This window comes from Chroicocephalus ridibundus, chromosome 15 (genome assembly GCF_963924245.1).
Source record: "Chroicocephalus ridibundus chromosome 15, bChrRid1.1, whole genome shotgun sequence".
In the NCBI taxonomy this organism is placed as follows: Eukaryota; Metazoa; Chordata; class Aves; order Charadriiformes; family Laridae; genus Chroicocephalus; species Chroicocephalus ridibundus.
The window spans coordinates 12,076,558-12,095,973 of NC_086298.1; the positions used below are offsets into that span (position 1 = coordinate 12,076,558).

Genomic DNA, 19,416 nt, shown 5'->3' on the forward strand with positions numbered 1-19,416 from the left:
GCTGGAGTTGGTGAGGATTTGCAACTTCACTTATGCTCTGTTTTTATGATTCCCCACACTTAAATTTTAAACCGCTATTTTACTTCTAATGGTTAAATGCATCCTATTGAATCAAAGACAAATACTGAACCCTCAAAGATTAAGGCCATAAATACTGGATTTGTCCCAAAGTGATACACGATTATTCAGACATCTCACTCGAGGTGCCACATTAACTTGTGACAGCAACCGTGATTTGCTGTAACCGTTCTCTTTGTTTTCGTAATAAGTGATGCGGTTGTTCAGAAGAAGTGAACAGTATGAAGCAAATCATTCACACATCTTTGCATTTCTTATCATTAGGATTAGCCTTTTCAGTATCTGCTCCAGTTAACACGCTTCCTTCTTCCAAACGCTGGGTTTTATTCCTCCCAAATTCATTGTGAATTGAATTGTTTTAGATGCTGTATCTAATCCTAAAGATTAAAGCTGCACCACTGGCTACAGTGCTGTGAAGAGGGTGGCCTTCAGCTGTGCTCTACATAATCCTAATGTGGGACAAACTCTGTCCACATCAGTGTCCCGGCGTGAGCTGTAATGCAGTTTGTGCAGAGACACAGAGACTCCGCTTCTCTCCTCGGTTTTGCTTCTGTCCCAACAGTTGCGGGGAATTTGGCTGTACGGGAAGAGGGATAAACTGGTTTTGTGTTAGAGCAGAAGAGACGTTTATTCAGAAGTAGAATTACTGTGGCAGGACAGTTAAATACGTGTTTGCAAAAGAGCTTTTGGCGATTGTTGGGAGCCTTTGGCAACGCAGAAACATGGTCAGAATTCTTTTTGGCGTCAGCTCTCTGGGCAGGCGGAGCCGGGCTGCGGCACTGCTACAGGACGATGCTCTGGGGATGAAACCCCTCGGTCTCGCTGAAGCCTCCTGAGTAGTTGGGTGAACCTACAGCTGCGAATTCAGGGAAGCCAAATTCTGGCATTTTGGAAATTAGAAAATTAGAAATAGCCAAAACCTACCTCAGAGTGAACTAACCTCTCTTTATCTTCAGCTACTATATAAAGATGTTAGCAATTACATTCTACCAGATATCTGCCCAGAAATAGAGACCAAAGTAGAATATTTGTGTCTTCTTAACTTCTTCCAGTGATCTTTAGCACTAACAGTATTAACCCTGCTCATAGTGGCTTATCAAGAGGAAGAATCTTTCCAGCTCGAGCTTGTGGTGATTTGGAGACCGTGCGGAGGAAGGGCTGTGCTTCCGCTGCCCTTCTGCCGTGTGCTGGCAGCTCAGCCGCATGCCCGCTGCTAGGAAATACTTGCAAAATTTAATACTGGTGATCCCCGCCGTGTTGCTGCACTTCTGAATCTGGGCAGGGAAGCCTCCAAAGTCTGAGAGCCTAAAACACATTTTAAGTTACGGGTCCTTCAGGTCCTTCATGCTGGGCACAGGGCTGGGTTTGGGCTCTGATTCGATGCAAAGAAAGCACGCAAAGTTTGGCAGTTTTTTCCTGACTAATGTCCCGCATCAGCATAACAGTAAAGCACAGCAAAGATTTGTAACAGGTGCTAAGGATTAAGGTTAGGCTTTTTTGGATGCTTTTTTTTAAGATAGAAATCAAAGATTACAAGTAAAACAGGATACCTTGGGATTGGATCTGGAACAGATCTGGAAATGCTTCTGAACCTGGAGCGCTTGGCACATGCTGGGGATTTCTCCACACCTTGTGTGAAGTGTATGAACACCAGCAGCACTCTCTCTGGGTCACCTCAAGAGAAACTCTTGCCTTTTGAGCATCCAGCATTCTTGAGAGCAGGGATGACAGATTACTTGCTCTGAATCTTAGGAAATAGCCACTGTGTCCTCACCTTGAGCTGAAGCGGTGGCATTTGTGTCTCATCTCCAGATACCACACTACATTCAGACCAGCACCCACACCGGAGATCCAAGCCCGTCTCAGGCAGCACCCTAGAGACAAGGAAGAAAATATTGAGAAGCAGTTGGAAACCTATTACAGGAATGTCAAGGAACTGGAGGATTTTTATGAAGACGCTTTTTATGTCAATGCTGACCAAGACCCTCATGTTGTCTTTGAGTTTATAGAAAGCTGTATCATTAAGCCTCTTCCATGCAAAAAATTAAAAAGCTTATAATTAATAAGGATTATTTACGGCACAGTTGATTTTGAACTTTTCCCTATGTTTGCAGTCCAGTCACTGAAGTGGCAGTTGTCACAAGTGAACAGGCACTCAGCCAAGCTGCGTTAAATTCGAAGCTCACCAAGGTTGATCAAAGCAGAGAGTAAAAAAACCTGTATTTTATGGGAAATTGTTTTGGCTCTTATGTTGTGGTCCAAGGTATGAAGCACTGTGGCTAGGGAAGTTCCTGTGTTTAAGTCAAGTATCTTTTTTCTGATTCTCTGGTTCAGTGAATAGTTGTTTTGCCTTAACCGTGTAATACCCACGAAGCCAATTTGCAATATTAAAGCTGTTTGATGTGTTCGTGCCTTATTCACTCAGTGCTTTCCACCAAAACTGCACGGGCACTACCCACCTACCTCACTGGCACACTCTGCTGCGGGCAAACACGGAAGCAAATAGGAAAAGGAAGCTTGCAGCGCTCCCCCAGGCAACTGCAGTGCTTTGAGGCCAGGGTAAGGAGGTTTGCACCCCTTTGTTAACTCAGGTTGTTCAACAAGTTCTGACAAAACAGTCACCCTGTTCTGCACTCCAAACCCGCAGCCAGGCTGGAAGACTCAGATCAACTGGAAAAAATACCCAGAGCCATATAAAACTGGTTGCAGGTTCATCTCTTTCAGAACCCAATTAAGGACATAACGAGCTGCAGGAGCAGATAGGTTACTAAATCCTGTTTTCCTGAGGGAGTAAGGCACTCGGCCTGTGGCTGCCCTGACCGAGCTGCGGCTGGGCAGGTTGGTGCCTGGGTTTTTTCGCTCTGGCTGGACCTGGCTGCAGTAAATGCTCAGGTAAGTCTTTCTTAATTGGAAAATCCATGATAAACAGCACAGCACTGTTAGCCAGCTCAGACTCTGGCTATGGACGGGCACATCCTTAATGCTTCTAAGAAAGGGGCATGATTTGTTGTGATTCAGAGGAGCCCTGAGTTTGATGCCTCTATTATGTCTCCTTCTATTTCTCCCTTGGGTATGAGTGTGAATTCCCTTTGGCCTGGGCATGGGGAGGAGCTTCGTCTTTCTCCTAGAAGCCTCTGTGTCTGGGAAGATGCAGGAGGCGCGTGCCCTCTCCTTTCAGAGAGGACAGGCCTCCAGGAGCCTTTTGGTTTTAGATTTCTCTGATCCTATTGCTGTAAATAAGTTTGGGTCTTTGTTGCTGTCTTTGATCGTGTGTGTCTAGGTCTATGTGAGGTGCTGTGGGGTATGCATGCCGAGTTCTCTTCTCACACCTGCAGAGTAAATTCAGGTGGGAATACCCTGGTTATCCAGATGGCTATGAGGATATTTTGGGAGAGTTTAAGGTCAGAATTTTCACTACCTTTAGGTGGTTTGGTGAATGGGAGTTGGACTTTCCAGCCTTGAGGGCAGCTTTAAAAATCTCAGAATAAATATCTTTGAAATCTAAGAAAGCCAAATCCTCTGGCACCAGCAACGCCAGCTGAGTCCTCCGTGCCTCTTGTGCTGAGAAATCCCGGCTCGTAGGGCCAGGCTGAGGCAGCGGCTGCTCCCCCGGCACAGGGCCCAGCCCCAGCCCTCCTGCAAAGCCGGGCGAGGGCATTTCTAACAGTCCGACCTGTTACAAATGTGCTGTTTGGTAACCTACTTGGGCAGCTGGTTTTTATGCTATCGCTATAAAGATATGCTGTAGCATTCATGCATAATTGGGAGCCCTTCTATTAATAATACATGGGAAGCTCATCTTGCTAATATCACCTTCATCTCAGTGTTCCTACTAAATATTTTGATAGATGAAATGGATAGAGAGTGTATTTAAATACTGTTTGTACTGCAGCTAGGGTACAAAAGGGACAGTGCATCTTTAATTAGACAGGTACATCTGCTTAATTAATTTAGCTGTAAAGCCCTTTTTCCTCTTCATTCTTTCATCTATATGCGGACGCTATATTAGTTCCGCTCTGCTGGTTCCATAGAAACTGAGAAAAAGAGCTCCTCTCATTGAGATGCGCTTGGCATGTCTGGGTACGGAGTCTCAGGTCAATGGTCAACCCCCAAGGGTTTGCAGCAGGCCTGAAGTGCAGAACGTAAGGGTTAGCAGAACATGCTAATACTCATGTAGAACTCTCCCTCGGAAACAACTAAAACAATTGACATTCATTTAATTACTGTAAACGAAACAGCCCCTGCATCACTTTGCATAGTAAAGCCTGTTAATACCAAAAAGGTTCAGTGGGTGGAAGGAGGAATTAGGCTTTTATAATTGGAATGCAACACTTGAAAAGCAATTTGGTAACTGCGCTTGATTTTATTAGCATCTTATTCTGGCAAAACAAATGTTGAGCAATGAGAAAAACAAGGTGAAGAGGAGGTGGTAAGAACGCAGCAGGGACCAGACGTTACTTATTGTAGAGCTTGCCCAGTTCTGAAATGGACGTCTTTTATCTCTCTGCTTTCCGAAGATGCTTTGCAGAGAGGGCTGCTTGGAGGTTGTGCTACACCCTATATATTATGCTGTTAATTACGTAGTTCAGCAACAAGATGAGTATGTCCAGCTCTTCCACAAACTTCTGTATCCACCAGCTCCAAACACTAGATCCTTCAGTGCCCTGTGGTGGAAGGATGCTTGAACGGAGGCAGGAGACCCAATCCCCCAGCACCGTCTCTGCAAGGACCCCCTGTAGCTCTTCAAAGATTTCCCCTGCCGACTCCTTTGGTTTCTCACCTTTCCCTGTAAGGCTTGGGTGCTGCTTGGGTGATGACGCCAGCAGAAAAACCTTAAATGTCGGTGGCTTTGGCACCACGCACTCAGAAGGTGCTGCAGAAGCCGTGGGACTGTAATGCAGGAAGGGCCAGCAAGGCGTTCGTACAGGTCCTTAAGGTTTGCTTTAGAGCAAAGACAGGCCCGGTGGGTTCCCGTGCCTCAGTTCTGCTCCCCGGAGGGGCAGCTGGAGCCCAGTTGATCTGCAGTAGGAGCAAACTCTGGTTACAAACCTGTAACTGCCCATCTGTGTCGCAGTTGCCAAAACTGAACCTGAAAGGTGACTCTTGCCTTGTCATACATGGCACAGAAAACTGTCTATTCCCCTCGACAAGCAGGCTCTCCTGGGTTATCCTCCTCTTCCTGCAACAAGAACTGTTTGATTCTACGGAAGAAAAGAAAAGGTGATGTCAGGCCCCTTTCATCAAAGAACGTTGGTTCTTTAGCGTAATTGTTTTCTGGCGCAGGAGTTCAGGAGGCCAGGGAAAAGAACCTCCGCTGGCGAGAAGGGAATGGTTGTGTGGCTGAAGGGCACTATCAGACCCCGGGTCCCCTCCCAGGCTTTACCACCGGTGTTCTCTGACACTGGCCACAGTGAGATTTTTATTATTAAGCTTTTTTTTCTTTTTAAATGTGAAGTTTTTTGCTGAAGGTCTGAGTGCTTTAACTACACTGCTGTCTTTTGCCAGTCTCAGCTCTTGGCACCCCAGGTCCCTCCCAGGAATTCAGTCCCTTAAAATACAGACATTACAAACAAGTACTTTATTTATTTATTTAGAATAAAAAAGGAGCAGGATTACAATGCTACTGTCGCAGTATAGAAAGCATTCATCCAGGTTTGCTTCACGTTTACAAAATGTGCCATATACACAGCATCAGTATTCACAGCAACTTTGTCAGACCCTCCCATGAACTAAGTCTCAAAGGAAAAAATCCCCAAACTGAAGATTAAAACTCAACTTTGCTGTTCATTCAGCCTGGTGACCGTGCGGTCGGACAGCTACAACACTCACACCCCAGAACGGAATTAAAGCAGCACGACGAGATCGACTAGATTAGCGAGCAATTAAACTCTCCTCCGAACAGTTCCATTTGGATGGCTCTTGGGTTTTCCCTTTTTGGGGCCAGCCTCCTAGTTTTGTGTTAAATAAGAATGGCGCGGGGCTGGCACTGCCCTGTGCCGCCTGCTGTAGGCTCTCAGCAGTGCACGAGTCCTCCTGTGATGAAGGGGCTCCCAACATTCACATTTGGGTTCATTCAGCTACAGCCTAGGACAGCACAGGGAACCACTCCACTTTCTGCCCCTGACTGTAGTATAATTAATGATAATTAGCGCCCTGTGTACCCACTGCATTGCAACAACGAAACCAATATCCACAGGCAGCTGTGACACTCCTGAGGTCACCGCCCGCGTCAGGACAGAGCAGCAGGAGTTCCAGGTCTTCAGGGGGAAAAGTACTAACAACTGAGTTCACGTTAAAAAATAGTGATGGAATAAGAACATTCCCACTGACGTGAAGGGTCTGGGAACATCTCCAGTGTAAAGCAGGAGTGAGAACCGAGTACAGCCAAAGATGAGCACAGACAGACATTTCAGTGAGAGTATGTATACGAGGCCCTTCTCGGTTGGAAATGAAAACTAAAGCTCTGTGGGCATCGCTGTGCACGCTTCCTACCCTCTGCACGTTGTGAAAAGCTATCCCGCATCGAGACTTCCAAGAGAAGGCTCAGCTCCATTGTGTTCAGATTCCCCCTCCTTCGACAGGCAGGACAGGACACCAGATGAAGGGCCAGGCTCAAGTTGTCCTTGTTTACCCACACGGAGGGGAAAAAAAGCAGTTTTCCAACCTGGTATTTGCCAGCAGAGCTGTAAGCTATCAGCCGTCTCCACACAGGCATTTGCACCAGTTCTGGTTAAAGAGTAAAGCCCCCCACGACGTGAGCCTGGAGGACAACCAGCATCATTTGTGCGTTTACAGACCCGATACAGAAAGCTTCAAAAGGGAGTACAAGAGGGGGATGAGGACAGACGTAGTACTGGTAACTGCTTTGAGCATTTTGCCTTTATGTACTGAGAGCCCATAAACACCTTCTTCCAGTTAATTTAGACGCTTACTGTAAATCCAACTTTTGCCATGACGACCAACGCTTTGAGGCTAAGACTGCTATTGCCCTTACATCCAGCTGTAAAAACATGAACTAGTGCTCTGCAGTAACAGATTCTGAAGTTTATTACATTGTTAAGTATTGGACTGCTACTAACTACACCCTTAGAAGGTGACTGCCAGAAAGGATTCAATAACCAGCATGAACTAGGTTGTAAAATGCCAACAAGCACTTGATGATGCCTGCCAGCAGCAAGCGGGCACATGGTGGTCTCTTGCTGCCATCCCCAGCTCCACTCGCGCAGGAAGGCAGAGTAGAGAGAATGAAGAGGTACCTTTTTCTTCCTGCAGCCCCCGTCCTGCCCCCTTGAAGATACTCTCTCGACAGCCCCATCTAACTGGCCTTGCACCTCTGTCTCGCCCACAAAGGTCAGGTGTTGTCAAAAGAGCAATAGCTTCAGTGATTAACCCCGAGCTGCTCCGCGGTGAGGCTCTGAGGAGCGGGGATGGGCTCTCTTCCTCCTCTCTCTGATGCCGGAGCTGTAGGTGGCAACTGAGCCACCTGCAGTTGTGCCTGCAGGGCTGGCCACTGCTTCACAGACTGGGCAACTCATAAAGGAAGGGCTCTGGCTTTGAGAAACTAAGCTTTACAAACAAGTCTCCTGTAAATGTTAGTTTAGGGTGTAACAGGACAAGTGTGATTTGTCAGCCTTTAGCTTAGACTCTAAATGTTTGCATTCGTTTCTTTTACATCGAGGAACCCTTGATGAGGATAGAATAAACGGTGTTATGCTGCCCATAATCACTGGTGATACACTAGCCAGTAGAAAACCTGGTAAGTTTTAAGAAAATCAGGGAAATATTTATTGCCTGTATGTCTGCATTAGCAACCATAGTATTTCCTCTCTAGAAATATACAATAGGATTAACGGGATGGGGGAACATACAAAAGGAAAGGACGATTGAATGATGAAGTCCCCAAGCCACAGCTGAACGGGGTAAAAGGCCGCAATGAGTTCCACTGTCACCAGTTCCAGAGCAGGAGTGTAGTGTGGAGACCCAGGACAGAGTCCTCATGACCCCAGACTTTCACCTTGGTTCCAACAACGGCATCTAGCACCAAGGCACTAAGCAGCTGCCCAGTCCAGAGCTGTTCTGCTTATCCATCGAACCTGGATTAGCCTGGATTTCTTCGTCCCAGTGGAGGAGGGATAAACTCCTGTCCCCGTCATGAGCAGCAAATCTTAAATACTATCAGAAGCCACTTGTCAGGGACAGTGACAGATTGGCTTCTGACACAGAACAGAGCATCTCTGGCTATTAATTCTCAGATGCAACAGCAAATACCACAACCCTTTAAAAAAAAAAAAAAAAGAAAAGCAGTGCATGAAGAACCGCTTAGTCTCTCTGCTGGGGTGTTAGTCTTCCTCTGGAGACGAGGCACCATCAACAGCCACAGTGTTTACCACCAAATGGCGAAGCGGTTGACGAGTGCCTTTAACTATTCACTTGTTTGAGACATCTCACAAAACTCAGGGCAAAAGCTTAGTGAGAAAAAACTGATTTTGTGGGATTTGTTCCTTGAATACTTCGTTTCTCAAAACAGACTGGGCCTTAATATTGGATAGCTCGACTACGTATTAGTTCGAGAAGGCAGCTCTGTTAACGGCAGAACGGCATGAGCATCTGGCAGCAGGTGCTCGTACCTTCCGCACCCGCTCGCCCTCCCTGTGTGGGCCGAAAGCAAGGGGTTTGATTAGGACAACGTGAGGGAGGAGGCATCGAGGCGCTGCTGCAGCCCTGCAGGTTGTTACAGTACCCCAACAGGGGTGGGACTAACCTCCACGTTCCCAAACTGCGAGTCATGAGTCCAAGACAGATAGAAGGTTTCTTGAAGGAAGTCTCGGCTGTTAGCTGGGCAGAAAAATCCAGTAAGATCAGCATCAGAGGTTAAACGTTACTGGTCTGAGGTGTGCAGTGCTACACAAGCCTACGCTAGTTAAAAATACACTTAGGAACCAGTAATGTTGTTTTTTCTTAAAAAAAGAAAGTAAATCACAATACCTCTTTACCTGTTGTGAATGGGTCAGGGTGAGAAGTGAAAGCTTTGTGCTAAAGGATCTCCACTGGCATGCAGACAAAGCCGACATCATTGGCTTTAAAATTCCATTCTCCCAGCAGTCATAAATCAGGTTAAATAAACTGGCAATGGTATACTGAGTATCTACTGCCTTGAAAGACAAGGAAAATAAACATTAATGCTAGGTGTACTACAGCTTCTATGTGGCTAAAGCATTACAACTCAATCCAGGGAAATTCAAGGTAACGGCTAGACGTAATCAGCAGGAGTTAACGTAATGGTATCACGCTGAACCCTTCGGTCAGCCAGACTTAAACGTTTCAGCAGATCAGGATATTACTATGGTTTCTAAGCCAGTATCAAAGAAATGTTCTCTGACTTTTTTTGAAAAGCACTTACACGTGGGTCCGGAGAGCTCTCACCTCTTCCATAGTCAGGTGAATTTCTGAATCGAATACTTACTGATGAACTGGTCAGGGCTGCCTGGACATGGACGTGCAGCTTCCACTTGAAACGTTTTCTCTGCCACCATGAATAAACCTTCTGTTCCGCTTATATTGGAAATGGATGTTCTGTCCCTCCCAAACCTCATCCCCATGGGAAGGAGAAGATAAATGCTGCCCCAGGTACAGAACCTGGCCCCAAACTATGCACACGTTAGGTGTCGAGGTTACTCTTTGTTTTACTAGATGCTATCACAATCTACATTTTCATTCTTTGCAGACACACTAAAGCAATTTCGATTTTTCAATGAACAGCAATAAAAAACTAAACATTTCTTTAATACAATTATGGTATCACTTCCAAGGATATTTACAAACAAGGCTAATTATTTTACAGATGAATGTGCTTCTGCCATTCTAGTCTACTATATTAATATTATTCTCCAAGCACTATCATGCTTAATGCATGAAACACCGAATAGTAAGGACAGCTGACTCGTTTTAATGTTAGCTGAAAAAAATTGCTCCTATTAAAGGTGAAGGAACGTTAAGAAAATATGCATAGTCATTGAATCAAGGAAACTTAAGCACCAATCCACACATGCATCATTGGAGACTGATACCGTCAGGACAATTCCTTGATTTCTCAAATAGCTAAAGAGGACTTCACACACAATTAGAAGTGTCATGAATCACGAACAGGGCAACACATCCCAGTGTCCAGATTGGTTCTCTGAAGAATGTAAATACAGAAACTTTGAATTGACGACATGATTTAAGTTAACAAGACAAACTGTACCAAATAACTATACACATTTTGGAGGTAATATTCCTCTAACACTGCATAGGAAGTTGAAAAGGATTCTCCTGCTCCCCATAGGAACTGGATGCCAAAGAAAGAAAGGTGTTTTTTTCTGATAGGACAGTTAAAAGGCAGAATAAATTTCTGGGCTCAGCCATGCTACATCATTGGCGTATTTAGGAATCTCTTGATGAGAAAGTCAGGATTATACAAGAATGGTTTCACCAGACTCCATGACCACCTGTGGAAACTTTACCTATGACATGTTTGCCATGGTGGGCCTTGTGGTGTTCTGTTTGGGTTTTTTTACTGCATTATTACGAAAAAAGAAAATGTCAGCTGGGAGTGATTACTTGAGAGTCTCCTTCATACAGTAATTGAGTTTTACAGAAGCTTGCCATACAATTCAATTGAAAATAAGGTAAACGGGTAATGTTTTTGGTAACTGAGTTACACTGGAAAACATGATTCCTGTTGGTAGAAGGTTAAGTGAAACAAAAGGCATACGCATTGGCAAAAGCTAGGAACTGATTAGAACTTAGTTCAGAAAAAGAAAGTGGGGCAAGAGACTTAAGAGCATTGGAAATTATATATATATTAGTGCTTAATCTAATTGCTATTAGTTTAATAATGATTACATTTTAAAATTATTCTTACTGATCCGTATTTGACCAGGCAGCCAATATTACCCTTCTGACTGCAATACTGTTACAACAGCTAAGAGGCAGTTATTCTTCTAGATTTAAGTGAAATTAATATAATGGCCAATTTCTTTCATATGGCTGTAACTGGCATATGCTTCACTCTGCAAGAAATTAGAACCACAAATTATTTGGATAATTTAATATTCTGCACCAAGTGCCGGTGCTTGTTAAAAAGCAAGAGAGAGCACTACAAGCTGAAGCCTTCTCTACCCACCAAGACCATTCAAAGGCAGCTCCGCTGTTCCCGTCCTAGCTTTTGGGGAATCGCACGGCTGTCGGGCAGAAAGGACAGTCCACACTGCGTGCTTAAGACTTTAGTTCCCTTCCAGTAAAAGGAAGCGTGTCCAGCTGCTGCTGCTTCAATGGGGTGCATTTCCAAACCGCTTTATAAACTCGCTTTTCCAGATGTACTCCTGTTTCTGGAGCATGGAATGGGCTCTGGACTTAAGGAGTTTCTAGAACCTCCGATGTTCTATTTACAGGGCTGCGGACAACGTCTTCCCCCTCCAGTAAAGCCTGTACTCCTCTGCTCTGTATCCTTCGAGACTGAAGGGAGCTTATGCAATAGAGAAAATACTTTCAATCTTTACATAGCTTTTCTCTAAAACACAGGAGAATCGCAGAACGTGCAAGGTCCTTGCAATAACCTCTTGATCCACTCGGGATCTGCAAATAAGAAAACAAGTTGTTTAAAGCTGCAGGTAGAGATGAACACAGGAATGACGACTGAGATGGACAAACTAAATAGTAATCCTGAAACAGTTTGTATATATTCACCATGCAGGATTAACTGAGAGTTCAGAGGAATCCACCTCCATTTCTGTCTTGACATTTTAAGTAATGCCAGTTTAAAACCCCCTTCAGTAGGGGACAAAATTAAGGTGAAACAGTCCACGCTATATTACATACTCATCTAAATAGCTATATAGGAAAAAAAATTTAAAGGATCACTATGCCACAAATGCATCGTTCTCATTTTCTTAACTGAAATTAGATCCTTCATATAAGATCCTTCACAGTCCTTGGTTCCTCTTTCTTTGTCCCTCTCCAATATTAAGGAAAGTAAGTTTACGGCCTCTCTCCACAGAGGTTTAAGTTCTGTAGTTGATCCTTAGCGCTGACTGGAATACCCACATATTATGGGAAAAGGAAAAGTATCACCTACACTTTAAGACAAACTGTTAGAGTATTCCATGATTATTTTTTTTAAGTGTACCAGTTGGGAAGAAAACAATTTTCCTGCACAGCTTGTCCTTCCTCAAACTCTAAAAATGCAAAGCCAAAAGGCTGACTGGCCCCCACAGCCTGCCATTACTGTCTCTGAACGATGTACTTACTTTTGGCAGGTTTGGGACCTAAGCCAGCAAGGTGACAACTATTCCTTAATCTGTGCTGGATCAATACAGCTTGCACTGAAATGGAATCTCAATGACCCTCAGCTCTTGCAGAACTGGATGCTAATATATTCATCTTGAATATAAACTAACGGTTGTAGCACTCCAGCACAGATTATGTGTTTACCCAGCTCTCATTAAAATGTCATATTTATAAATTAGTTTCTGCAGTCACTATTTTGTAATTAACGTATGCCACTAATGCATGGACAACAACAGGACTCTGACATGCAGAGTACTAGTACTTCACATGGTAACTGTCTGAAAGAGAGGTCGGTGAAACGGATTCAAGTCATTTTGCAAATAAATCTTAATAATACATAATCCTGCCCCTTTTGGCCACAGGAACAGTTTACCTTCTGGGGTTGGATGCCGTGCAATGCTGTCATGAAGCAAACACCTCCTGTACACCAAACTCTGACAGGACTGGTAGGTTAGAAAGCACCTGTGAAAGGACAAGTAGTTTTATCGAGGCTTGGGGTTCTGTCCTGTTGTTTTGTGACCTGATCCTACGCCCTGACTGGAGGCTGAGTTCTGTTCCCAATAGACCTTCCTTGCTGAGAGCAAGGGCAGTAATGAGACACATTAAACATGAAAATTAATAACTTATTAATTCAGGTAAATGAAATTTCACAAGTCTACCCAATTATATATGGTCACAAAAATGAAAAAGGCCAAAAAATCAATATACCATCGAAAAAAGTTTCATCATTGGCCAAAAAGTTTTAGCATAGAGTAGAAGAGGTGAAAAGCTTGAGGGTTACTGCAGTGGGGAAGAAGCACGGTGTCTGTAAGGCAATGACTATTTAGCCAAACTAGCACGTTGTATCCGCTAGGCAAAGGTTTTTGTTTGTGACAGATTACTGACTTGCCAAGTCTCCAGGGACAATCACCATGTATCTGATACAGTGATACTGGAAGACTTCCTTTCCTAGATGTTCCAGAACTCGTCTGACTTCTCAATGTGGCTGCTTCCAATCATTTCTTGTTAAATTACTTTGTTTTCAAATGCTGCAGTAGCTAGACCAAACCCTCCTCCTTCATGTGCTGTTCCAAAGGATGACTTGTGCTTGATTTTTTCTCTCACCTACTTTCTCCCTTCCCCCCTGCTTGAAGAAAAAAGATGATCAAAAGCATTTTCTTTTAAAAAACAGCGTACTGGTAAAAGAACCAAATCCAATCTACAATGCCTGCTCTCTCGTGCAAGAGGGCAGATAACAGCCAGCAAAAATTGCATTTACCTGCAGCATGGATAACATACTTCATGTCTTTTTACTCCAACACTAGGAAGTGTGTTAGGTTAGCTATTTAAGTATGTTTAAATTATCCAGAGGAGAGCAAAAACTCTTTTAAGAAGCAATTACCTGAGCCAAATATGTCCGTTGGAGCAGACTGCCTGTTTGCGATCAGTGAATGGCAGGATCTCTTTACACAAGCTGCAGTGCTCTGGAAAAGTCTGTTTGTTCATTTTCTTTAAGATATGCCCAATCAGCACCTGGGAACACAGAGCAGTCAGCGTTGTTTACAGCAAGACAGCTGCCTACTGAAAGGTGGAAACTTCCCTCAGGATACTGGGATCTCAGAATATGATACAGGATTCAAGATCTATGCTCTTCACTGAATTTGAAGAAATAAAAGCAGAAGATACAGAATACATCGATAAGTATTAATTTAGCCTCATTTTATGATCATCTAAAGGTTTCTGTCCTACAGTAAAGGGATACAGAACTTAAGAGCAATAGTGTTATGTTAAGCTACTTGCAAATTTTAAAAGTACTGAAGAAACTGGTATCACACCACTTCAGAGGATGCCACTGACCATTATAGAAATGCTTTCACGTTCACATGCCTATCACAATGGATGCGCTAAAAAAAATCCTGTTCAGAAATTACCTGGATGCATGTCTTCAGCAGTCATCTTAAAGTATACATAATGTTTATAGTAGAACATTTATGTGATCAAATTTGTCTTTGACATTTCAATAGATATAAAACACATTCCAAGGACCTTTAAAATGTGACAGCAAACTGAACAGATAAAATAGAATTTGGAAGTCAGCTTTTAATCACTATAAAAACAAGAATCTTGTTACAAGATAAGAAAAGCAACCTCTCAAACCTTCAATTCATAGTAATCGGATGCTAGAAAAACACAGCAGTTCTGCCAGAATACCCTCCTAGTGAGTTACTGACGGGCGTGCTGTGTGGCCTGCTTGGCTGTAAGTCCAGCAGAGAGAACGCCACACTACCTCAGTAATGGGAACGTGCTTCCTTCCTCTGTCTTTCTGGATGCAATGCAAGGGTTCATTTTTAGAGTTCAAGCGATTCAAGGGCTTGGGTACTGCAAAGAACTGTTCCCTGCTCATACAAAGAGGTACAGAGATATCTGAGACATTCCTGTCATCAAGTCTTAAGGGCCAGGAGGCTGATGGCAGTGTGTTCCCACTGAAGCTCCCTTTGTCTGATGTCTATACAGAGAAAACTTCACTGCCCAGTGCAAGGTTCATGATCACTTATTTCCTGACACAGATGCTTACTCTACACATTGCAATAGTCAGGATACTGTCCTTGTAGTTATGCTTTTATTGTTGGTAGGGAGTATTGCAACTTTGGGAAGAGTTCCTGGCCCAGCCAAGCATTCAGTTATGCTTATTTATTATAGTTAAATAAATGCAAGCGTGCCCGAAGGTTCAAGTCATGTATGTTATAACGAAGACATTCAGTCAGCTTGGTTAATTGAAAATCCTGCATAAAGTTCTGAATCACTGGATTTAACTCATAAAACACAATCACTTTCTGAAACTCTGTAACTGATCTTTCCACTGGAGGCTCAAGGGGCAATGACAAGACCTGATGTACCACCTGAACAGTCACAGCACTTCCAATTATACATACTTTAAGAAGTGATACTGCAACTCTTAAAATTAGAACTACAGGCGTAACTGACTATGGCAAATACCTAAGTTTAGTTTTGTAGAGAGGATAGATTGAATAAACTTAGCCATGAAAACAAACATCCCTCTCAATCAGTACAAGTTCTAAACCCATGAACAGCAGCGGAATAACCGTGGTCCTCTCCCTTGTTCTGCAAAATCTCAGGCATGCTTATTCTTTATTGTACCTCATCCAAATTTCAACATCTGTATTTACATTCCCTCCTACTCCACAATTTCGAGGAAGGACAACTTAAGCTGTCTGTTCTATAGACGCTGCCTGGCAAGGATGACATGATTACAGTTCTCTTTCCCATCCCAAAGTTGTATTGTCATGACAGATATGGAGGGGGGAGAAAGAAGTCACTTGTCACACCAAATCCCCAGAGCATAGAGGTGCACTTACTCGTGCTGTTCTGTCATCATAGCCATCATCGGACATTAAGAAGTCACAGACTCCTCTGGTGGGAATACTGGTGTTTTCTGTAATCCATGTGTGTAGATAAACTTCTCCCAACACCCGTTTCATGTGTTCTCGTGTCAAGTGCATTTCTACTGCCTCAATTTGTGCCTGTACTTCAAGAAGCTTTTCTTCCATTGGCTCGCGGCCTCCTATGTCACTTGACTGAGGAAGTGAATCCTCTGCAGTGTCATCTATGTCCATACCTTTGCCTGTGTCACGTAGGCCCTGCTTGCTGGCTTGTTTAGAAGTTCCTTCCTCTTGATCATCTTCAGTGCTGCCCATCCCAGGGGAATCCGATATCAAGATTTTTGCATCCTCGTGTGAAGGTCTCCACATGACCTCTGAGGGAGCTTTCTGCATTGACTGGTACAAAATCCTCAGGAGAAATAGCTTAAACCGCCAGAAGTAAGTAGAACCACAGCTCTCAATCTTTTTATCCAGTGCTTCCTGTAAGAATTGAGGAATATGCTTATCCTTCAAAATTTTCCAGCGTACAAGGTCTGTCAAGTCCACTTGCCGGAAAAGGTTCTGAACAGAGGATTCCAAGAGCTGTGCAGCTGCCTCCTCAAAAGTCTTAAGGGTTACAAATTGAACTTGGTAGTTTTTGTTAACCGGGTGCAGACCGTTAGTCATGCCCTCTGTCGTAATAACTGCTAAGTACGCGCCGCACGGGCTAACAGCTATTCCGTGAGTCCTGACAGAGCCAAACACTTCCGAGAGCTTAATCAGCTGGTGCTCAAACTTTAAGGCAACGTCTGTGAATATAGGAATCAGCTGCCTTACCTTTCCATCGCTGGAGCACGTATACACCGTGCCGTTCTGTTTGTCTGCAGTCATAGATACGATTGGCAAAGAATGAAGCCCTGTCACGTGGGAATTATGGACGTTCAGACCTGCTTTGGATATCAACAGGAGACACCAAAACACATAAGCTCCTCTTGCGGCCACCACTAAGCTACAGCTACATTTCTGGTAGGGGTGGTAAAGAGGAATGCATTTGATACTATGCACTGGTAACTGGTCCATTTCTTGCCATAAGACTACGGGTTGTCTCAGCGTAAAGTAGCCTTTGACTGCTTTTAGATTGACAGGAAGGATCTTAACCGGTCCAAAAGCACTCCCTACAATAAGTCCACTCATCTTTCGGTTGTTATGTTCATATTCCCACCAAGACAACACGCTTGGGGAATTTATTCCAGACTCTATGGTATTGCAAGAAGTAATTGATTCCTTACCCAGAAATGGAAGCTGAAATTGCCAAACTGCAATGTTACTGTTTTCAAAGAGTACTGCTAAGAGCACGCTACCGACATCCCGGCATTCGTTATTGTGTTTAACCTGCTGAGTGGTGCAGATGCCCGACCACTCCATGCGCACTGGCGTCTGCATGCTGTGCCGCCGCTGAAATTCCGAGAAGTCTCCTAGTTCTCCCCTGGGAGCGTCAGCCTTAGAAAGTTTGTAACTGGCTTCGTACAAACGCTCCCCATAGATTTCTGTCAGGTCCACCAGCTGCACCCACTGTAGTCTGTTGAGGTTTGCGTGGATGGTCAACCGATTGTCCATGGTTAAAGCTGCGAGGAGGCACCTTCCATTGGCGTCACAGCCCAGTGGTGACCAGCTGGAATACTTGAATCCTCGCATTGGTGGCAAGGACTTTCCCTCGGGATTGAATACTCGATCTAGCATGAAAGTTTGGCTAACCGTTGGATCCACTGAACTTGCGAATTTTTCCTTACATTCTGCTACCTCTTTTTTTGGACCAACCTAAAAGATAACAAAAAGAACTTTTAAAACACTTGTAGAACTTTTAGGAAGACTTTCCCAGAATTAATTCCCACTTGAAACTCCTATCACAACTGATGCTACACTGTTCCAATGGCTAATTAACCTCACTCTTAAATAAGACATAAACTTCACTGTTGGCCTGAATTTGTATAGTTTTGACTCTCAGCTATTGAATCTCTATCTGCTGAATCAGAGAGCCTGTTTTCATACTTCTGTTCTCAACTGTGTACTTAAAGGTACTTGGCGTAACGTTCAAACTGTAAAGCACTCAGTATTTCAACTGAAGTTATTACATATTGTCAGCATTGTTCTGGAAAACACATTCAGATCCGCAACAAAAGAGTTGTTATTTCATAAGATAATGACCCAGACTTGCCACCTCTCTGTGCTAAGGAGTGTAAAAGCCAGAAGCCCCCCTGAAGCCCCAAACAGTCCCTGTTGCAAAAACCTTCCAGCTTAGGTAGCAAACCAAGAAAGATTTCTACTTAAAATTGTAATGAAGTCATTGTCATCAAAGTACTGGAGCTCAAGTAATTCTTAGAAAAACCGCTAAACTTTAGAATCCCTGAAATCCACTTGATACTGGATCACGTTGCACCCTGGCATTACTGGGCTATTTATGTTCCCCCCCCCCGTGCTTTAAAACGCATCAAGTGCGGCGTGCGGGGCAGAGGCGGGCGGGGGGGGAAGGCAGCTCCAGGGGGGTCCCGGGGGGACCTGGCGCGGCGGCCCCGGGCCCGGCGGCCGCTGCCCGCCTCACCTTGAGGAGACAGGCGGCGGAGGGCGCGGGCACGGCCGTGCGGTGGATCACCATCTCCTGCCCGCCGCTGTGGACGTCGCTGAGCTGCTCCAGCACGGCGATGCTGCGGGCCGTGCTCACCGACACCCGGTGATCCTCCGACCAGGCCAGCGGCTCCAGCCCGCTGACACCGTGCTGCAACCGCACCGCCGGCTCCCGCCGCACGGCCGTCAGCCGGAACCCGGCGCTCGCCGCCGCCGCCGCCTCCTCCACCAGCGAGTCGAGCCCCAGCGGCGGCTCCTCCTCCCCCGCCGACAGTGAGGGGCTGCCCCCGCGCTCCGCCGCCGCCGCCATCTTACCGCCGCCTCACGGGCCGCCCGGGCCCGCAGCGCGCATGCGCCGCCGCTGCCGCCGAAGCCCCCGGCCGCCCCGGCTTGGGCTGCCCCCGCCGTTGCCTGCGCTGCCCCACGGGGCCCGGGCGGGAGGGCTGGGCCGGGCTCCGCCGAGCCCCCGCAGCGGGGGCGGCTGTGGCTGGGGGTGCCGGGCGAGCGGCCGTTTTCCCATGGGGGACCCCCCCGTGTCCGTCTCCCCTCCGCCCTCGCGGGTTGGGCCCGGCCCCAGGGGCGGCCCCGGGGCCCTGTGGGAGGCGGCGGGCCATGGCGGCGGCAGGGACGCTGCTCCTCAACCTCAGCTCGGTGCCGCGGGGCCGCGGGCCCGGCGCCCCCAGCCGGGTAGGTGCGGCCGGGACAGGCTGAGGGCTCGGCCTCAGGTCCTGGTGCTTGCCCTGACTGGACCGGGGGAGGCACCGGCTGGGGGCTGGCCTGGGGAGATGCGGTCGGCGGGGGGATAGGGTCAGAAAAGTTACTAAATGGAGCTTTTGGCTCCCCCCCCCCCCCCCAAACGGGGCTGATGGCTGCGCGGGTGGCTCGGCAGGGAGACGGGCCCGGCCGCCCCGGGGGGGGGCTGAGGAGGGGGAGCCGCGGCGGGGGCGAGCTGGGCTGGTCCCTCTCAGTGGGCTGCTGTGGGGTCGCTCTGAGCTCGCCAGCCCTTGTTTGACTGGTTTGCGTTGTCGGG

The 19,416-nt window shown here is 45.9% G+C and overlaps 3 protein-coding genes across 18 annotated transcripts in view; 2 read left to right on the forward strand and 1 right to left on the reverse strand.

Annotated features, from left to right (window-relative positions):
- The window catches only part of AK8 (adenylate kinase 8), a 75,490-nt gene extending 73,001 nt beyond the window's left edge, over window positions 1-2,489 (forward strand). For 5 of the 8 annotated variants that reach the window (XM_063353307.1, XM_063353310.1, XM_063353308.1 and 2 more), the window contains one exon: window positions 1,891-2,489. In XM_063353307.1, the coding sequence (XP_063209377.1) occupies window positions 1,891-2,137 (247 nt within the window). In that variant the 3' untranslated portion in view covers window positions 2,138-2,489. The other 3 variants (XM_063353313.1, XM_063353314.1, XM_063353311.1) reach the window with 3 other exon arrangements.
- A 1,951-nt stretch (window positions 2,490-4,440) lies between these two features.
- On the reverse strand, window positions 4,441-18,832 carry GTF3C4 (general transcription factor IIIC subunit 4). 8 transcript variants are annotated; one of them, XR_010073408.1, is made up of 7 exons: window positions 18,364-18,832; window positions 15,762-17,582; window positions 13,787-13,917; window positions 12,779-12,867; window positions 9,072-11,694; window positions 8,840-8,913; window positions 5,289-8,353 (listed from the first exon to the last, which is right to left on the reverse strand). XR_010073408.1 is itself a non-coding variant. In XM_063353182.1 (5 exons), the coding sequence occupies exons 1-5, from the start codon at window positions 18,694-18,696 to the stop codon at window positions 11,630-11,632; spliced, it is 2,439 nt and encodes an 812-aa protein (XP_063209252.1). In that variant the 5' UTR covers window positions 18,697-18,832; the 3' UTR covers window positions 5,289-11,629. The 8 variants fall into 8 exon arrangements, 1 of the variants encoding a protein (XP_063209252.1); XR_010073409.1 differs by having other exon boundaries at window positions 9,064-11,694; XR_010073412.1 differs by lacking the exons at window positions 5,289-8,353; window positions 8,840-8,913 and adding an exon at window positions 4,441-5,279.
- A 9-nt stretch (window positions 18,833-18,841) lies between these two features.
- The window catches only part of DDX31 (DEAD-box helicase 31), a 50,093-nt gene continuing 49,518 nt past the window's right edge, over window positions 18,842-19,416 (forward strand). The window contains exon 1 of one of the 2 annotated variants that reach the window (XM_063353184.1): window positions 18,842-19,073. In XM_063353184.1, the coding sequence (XP_063209254.1) occupies window positions 18,999-19,073 (75 nt within the window). In that variant the 5' untranslated portion in view covers window positions 18,842-18,998. The remainder of the gene's footprint in view (window positions 19,074-19,416) is intronic. The other variant, XM_063353183.1, reaches the window with a different exon arrangement.